The 6464-nt window shown below is 34.7% G+C and overlaps 1 protein-coding gene across 2 annotated transcripts in view; it reads left to right on the top strand.

The window, feature by feature from the left end:
* The window catches only part of RIOK1 (RIO kinase 1), a 220935-nt gene extending 214750 nt beyond the window's left edge, over positions 1–6185 (top strand). For both annotated transcript variants that reach the window (XM_090404720.1, XM_090404721.1), the window contains exon 16: positions 5656–6185. In XM_090404720.1, the coding sequence (XP_090260846.1) occupies positions 5656–5763 (108 nt within the window). In that variant the 3' untranslated portion in view covers positions 5764–6185. The remainder of the gene's footprint in view (positions 1–5655) is intronic.
* The last annotated feature ends 279 nt before the right edge of the window (positions 6186–6464 follow it).

Genomic DNA, 6464 nt, shown 5'->3' on the forward strand with positions numbered 1-6464 from the left:
CAGATTTTTTGAATGGAGAGTAGTGAGCGAGTGGAATGGATTGCCAGAATTGGTTGCGAGTTCCCTGACGGTGAATGGATTCAAGGAGAGGTACGATAGGATATGTGTATATGATGATTGATTTGAGTCTCCCACGATGAGTTTATAGACTCAATGGAGATGCCGTAAATAATAATAACAATTTTCATCACTTGTCTCTTTCCTCTTTGTAAATGGAGGTGACTAACTGCTGATGTTTTCATGGGTTTTGATTTTACAGTAGAGACTGTACATATTTATTTTATTATGAAGATTTCAGGTAAGTAACATTACCTCTCCTTGAATCCATTCACCGTCAGGGAACTCGCAACCAATTCTGGCAATCCATTCCACTCGCTCACTACTCTCCATTCAAAAAATCTGGTCCGCATATCCCCCCCCCCCCCTGCCCACTGACCACACACTCTTATGCACCTTCCACAGATGGCCTCTAGTTCTCTATTTGTCATATGAAACATTTCACTTGCATCAATTTTCTAAAACCACTTTCATTGTTCAGATTTCACTTCCATACAATAGGACTGGTAGGGCTAATAAAACTTAAGGCATGATAGAAACTTAAAAGTTTCTATCATGTCCCCTCTTTTCTGCCTATCAACTAAACTTTGTTACCCACAAACCTTCAACCTATCCTTGCAGGGAGTGTTCCACAGGCCTGTCACCATCTTGGTCACTCGTCTCTGAACATTTTCGACCACCTCCTGTTCCCCAAGAAACCTAGGTGACCAAATCTGTGTGCAGTCAAATGTGGTTGAATCATAGCCTTATAAAGAGAGATAACTTCTTTATCTTTATTTGTTAGTGTGTTTTTCAACATCTAAGTAATTCGTTGAGCTATTTTACCAACTTTTGCAATGTGTCCTCTGAACTTTAACTCTTTGGTCTACCATTATACCCAAATCCCCAGCCTCATCAATTTCCTGCAAACCAATGCCATCAATATTACCATATGAAACTTTTTCAGCTTGAAGTGCATAACCTTACATTTTGCAACATTAAATTGACAATCATTATCCTTTGCACACAATACCAATTTATTTAAATCATCCTGCAAGATATCTTGATCACCTTTATCAACTATTGCTCTTCCCAGTTTTGCATCATCAGTAAACAACTGAATATCCTCTCTTAAATCTTTCCATATGCCATTGATATATAAATTAAAAGTAGTGGCCCAAGTACTGAACCCTGAGGTACTCCACTAGTCACCATCATTCTCCTAGACTCCAATCCACCATATACTACTTTTTGGTGTCTGTCCATTAATCATTCCCATATCCATACTACTAGCCTCATATCCATTCCCATCCTTTCCAGTTTTTGTAGTAGTTTTCCATGCAGTATTCTTTCAAATATAGTCGAGCAGGTATAGCTATTACCTTTATCCAGTTCTGTTGTCACTATATTATAAAATGTGAATAAGTATCCATACACATCTCTATCCACCTACTGTTGTATTTTGCCATTCACCGACTTTTCCAATACTTTAACAATCACTCACGATATATTAATTGGTCTATAGATTTGCTACCTCTCTCTTGGAGCCACCTTTATTCAGTGGTACTGTCTTACCCTATTTCCACTCCCTTGGAACTCTGTGAAAGCTGGGACTTAGATTAAACAACTTCGTTAGTGGCACTGCCAGTTCTCTTGCACGCTCACATAGTACATGGGTTAATATGCCATCCAGTTCTACTGCTGTGTTCACATTCATATTTTCTAATATGCTGAACATCTTCTGTTCATCTACCTCAATGTTGACATGCATCTCTGTAACATCAACAACTGTAAAATCACTACCTAGATAATATACCTTTGCAAAATGATTACTCAGCAACTTAACTATTTCTTTTGGTTCAGTCACCTTCCTCCCATGAGCATTGTTAAAAAGTCATTCTACCATAGTCATTTTTCCTCTTACTTGCTACATAATGAAAAAATTCTTTGGGATGTGCTTTGGCATGTTTGGCTACTTCTCTCTCATAGTCTGATTTGGCCTTCCTTACCATACTAGTTACACTTCTTGCTTGCTTGCACTTTGTACTGCTCATAAGTATACTGAGCAGTGCAAAAAAAAAAAAAAAGTCACTTTTTTCTTTATATTTCCTTCACAATGTTTTCTTTTTTTGCAGCTATTGCTTTATATATCTACTCATCCACTTAATTCCAACTTGGTTTATCCTCTTGACCTTGGGTATGCAGTCTGATACTGTTACTCTCAAGTGATCTCTGACCACTTGCCATGCACTACTGACATTCTTTCCTTGTAGCTTCACCTTGGCACTGTTCCAAGATGATGAGTCTCTCATAATCACTAGCCTTGTAGTTGAACATAAACCCCTTCTTGACAGAGAACTTCCCAGAACCAAATCAACAGAGACCCAGTGATATTGGGTCTCTCTCCATTATTGTTTGCATTTGTACAGCTGGCATAAATTGATACTGTTCTATTAGAATGGTAAATTAAAGAAATTTTGTACAATGTACTGGTTATTTCTTTAATTTGAAGTTTAATAAAAGTTATGAAATTTGTGTGGGTGACAGCTCATTTTGTGGTTGAAATATTCTTTATTCCTAAGGTAAAAAATTCTAAATTCTGATGTAGAATTTTTGATTTTAGTGATACAGTCTGCACATATTTAGTTTATTATGCAGATTTAAGGTAAGTTACATTAATTTAATCAATGCAACATATCAAAATTTAAATGTTAATTTCACTTTCATTTTTATCATTTCACACTCTTCTAGTTCTTTGTCTTCCATTATTGTTTGCATTTGTACTTTTTGTGATGTCATTTTGTGGGCTTTATATGCTTCCTGCTAATCCTTCTGTGTTGTAATCAATGTAAGATTTATTTTGTTCTGTTTCTCATGAATTATTTGTGACCATAACTCCAGTGTACCTCTTTAAGAGTATAGGTTGTAACGAGTATTATATGGCTATTTAAATATTTCCATATAGATATTGGTGAGTGCTAGAAATAGAGGGTTTCCTATTACCAGACCTTATTTTATTTTTATTATTTTTTTTTTTTGCAAATAGTGCCTTTACATATACAGAACCTGAATTTATCCAATGCTTTAGGAGTGATATAACATTCTGGAGAGTTTATCTTTCAACGGTATTATCATCTGTTTTGTGGGAGCATTAAAAAAAAAAAGTATGATTCTCAAAGCTTTGCATGATTTTACCTTTTTCAAGATGGATGCTTCTATCATGGAAATATTTTGTGCTTTAAATATGTGAAGAAATTGAGTCTGTTGGTGCTTTTAATAATTTAGCTAAATGTTTAGACTATGGCATCTGACTTGCCAGTTTTTTTGTGAATTCTGATGTCCAAGGATAAGTTCAAGCTGTAAATAAGTTAACATCTTGAAGAGTTAAGAAAGTGGGCGTCATATTCTGTTTCTGTTAATAAATATTCTTTGGTGTTTGACCTGGACATGTAGCAAAATAAAATTTTGTCAAGAATGTCTTTCTTCTGTTAGCCAACATGTTGATCTTGATTTTGTCCAAGATGATTATTAGTTTTGTATGTCCTGTGTTGCTCCTTTTGGATAAAATGGTTAAGATAGCTATTAGTTATTGGTGTAGAGTCAGTTTGATCTCATAAGCAATCATTTAGCAATTCTCTTCTAGTCTTATTGTATTTTTTTTTTAGCTCTTTTGACTTGAGAGATTTTTTCATTTAAATCTAATGAGATTATTAGATTTACAGCATTTATGAAATACCAACCTGTTTTGGGGCAGTGCAATCTGCTGCAATGTTTATTCTATATCTTTGAGAATGAAGAACACTTTAATATTTATTCTCATGACAGAGAAAGGGATTATGATGGCAATCCCTGATATGGAGAACATAACTTATATTTATAAATTTTTGTAATTATTTCATCTATAAATTTCTGAGATTACTTAATTACTGAACACATTTGAAACCAAAATGAGCTTTTATGATTAATTTCAATTCTCAAGATTTTGTGTGGCAGTAGTATTAAGTGAAAAAAGTACTACTCTAGATATACATTTCTTGGAAAGACGCCAACAGGTATCAAAGCACCCACCTTAATAAGATATAGAACCTCTTTCACTGAGATGACTGCAGCGATTCTATGGGGCATACTTTCCACAAGTGTATGATAATGATCAATGGAAATTTTGGACCATTCTTCTTGTAATCATGTAATAAGGTCCTGGACTATTGAGGTAGATATCCCTTGACCTCACCCAATGCTCCAGTTCGTTCCACAGATGTTCAATGTTGAGTCAGGGCTCTGTGATGCCAGTCAAGTGTGGTGACATTGATGTCCACAAACCACACAGTTAAAGCAGTAGCAGCCAAGACACAGTGCATTGTCTTGCTGAAAAAGACAGTGGTCAGTTCTGTAGAAATGTCACAAAGTAGGAAGGATTGCATTGTCCAGAATGTTCAGATATCTCTTGGTATTCAATGTTTGGGTCACCACAAACCGAGATCCAAGACCAAACTAGGAAAAACAGAACCATCACACCGCCACCTTCAAATTTCATAGTTGGGATTATGCACTCTGGTAAGAGATGCAGAGGATGTAACATGATTCGTTGTTCCATAACACAGCTTTCTAAGCTTCCACATCTCACTGTACACACTCTTTGCACCACTGAAGAGAACACTGCATGTTGGTTTGGGTAATGTGGGGCTTGCATATTGCAGTCCTACCATGAAAAACCCATGTTGTGAGCCTTGATTCTGAATGTTTTCGTGCAGATTCATGTTCCACCGATGCCTAGAACTCTGCATTCAATGTGTTGGCTGATGAAGAGCAGTTTTTACATATTATACTTCATAGCACCCTATGGTCACCTTTGGTGAGTGTGAATGGTTGTCCGCTGTGACTAGCACTTGCAGTTAGCTCCCTGCACTTTCATCTCAGTATGGTATCACTGATTATTGACCTTGAATGGTCCAATTTTTCAGCAGTTGGACATTTAGCAATTACCATTTCAACCAGACAGTTCAACTGACTTGGAAGCATCATATTCCTCCATTTATACTGGCTACAAACATATGTAATGACTCATTATATAGCACAGTGCACCTTGCCTGTATAAATGGAGGAATTTGAATGGGGGGGGGGGGTTGTTGGCTTCTTTCCAAGCAGTGTACATGTGAATATATGGAGAGGGCATGTATGTTGTAACTTGATGTATATTGCTATTTGAGATGTTTTTGGTAGTAGTAAGAATTTTTTTTTTTAAACAAAAATTACTAGAACACCTTTTTCCATTAAAAATGCGAATGTAAAAGATTATACTCACTAATAAACTCTGAAATTTTCTGTTTTCTGCAGCTGATCAAGACAGTAATTACATTAAAAATATAAGTTAACTTTGAAATCTGAATCTCATACATTTGATAATTTTGTTATATTCATCCTCATCACTTGGTTGCTGGGGGGGGTTAAAGAAATTTGCAAATTCAATGTTTTAAAGACCTTTTTTTAAAAAATGAGAGAGAGAAAATCCCCTTGTATGAATCTGAAATTTACATGCTTTTTTTTAAAGCTAGAAATAAAAGATATTGGGTACTATATCTAATTATTCACTCATAATATTGAAATTATTTTCTTATCTAGGAACGAAAAAAAGCAGTGAAAGAAGTTCAGAGAGAAAAAAGGCAACATAAAATGCCCAAACGTGTGAAGAAACAGAAAATGAAAAACTCAAGAAATAAACGAAAATAGTCTTGTTAAAATAAAAAAAAAAATCTATCATGTACAGTGTGGTTACGGAATTAGTTGAAGTAAATGTATATATAGTCACGATATCTAAAATTGAATCTATAGTGATGTATGTATTTATTATGTAAGATATTCCTTTTCCATATTTACTCAAAGTTTTGGCATGTTTATAAAGTCTAGTGTTAGAGTGAAAGAGAGAAAACAGACCTGACTGCAGATTTGTCATCCTCACTTTAAAACGATGCTTGATTAATTTTAAAACAGATTATCATGGTTATGGCTGAAGTTGTTTTGAATTAAGTTATTAAATTAATTTGATATGAACGTTTTTGCTGTAAATTTGAAATTTTTTCTGGCATATGCAGATTCAAATTTCAATCTGTTCTTGTACTATTTTTAAAACATAAAGTGAAATATATTCGTTATGCTCACCTGTTTTTCTTCATAACATTATTGCAGTCACATTATCCATTTTTACACTGCTTGGACTGTGGAAAATGTAATTCAAGAGCTGCATCATTAACACTTCTTGTAGCATTGAAAATTTGCTGAATTTATTCCTCTATAGTCGTTTCAGCATGAACACTCATGAAAGTCTTTGGATGGTAGTTGAGTTTCATCACCTATGAGACCAGAATGCTACTTATTGAAGGTCTTTAAATTGAAGATTTCCAGATTATTTAATTTTTAGTATATCTGCATTA

The sequence above is a fragment of the Typopeltis vanoorti genome, chromosome 15 (assembly GCF_054136105.1).
Source record: "Typopeltis vanoorti isolate ZY-2024b chromosome 15, IOZ_Tvanoo_1.0, whole genome shotgun sequence".
In the NCBI taxonomy this organism is placed as follows: domain Eukaryota; kingdom Metazoa; phylum Arthropoda; class Arachnida; order Uropygi; family Thelyphonidae; genus Typopeltis; species Typopeltis vanoorti.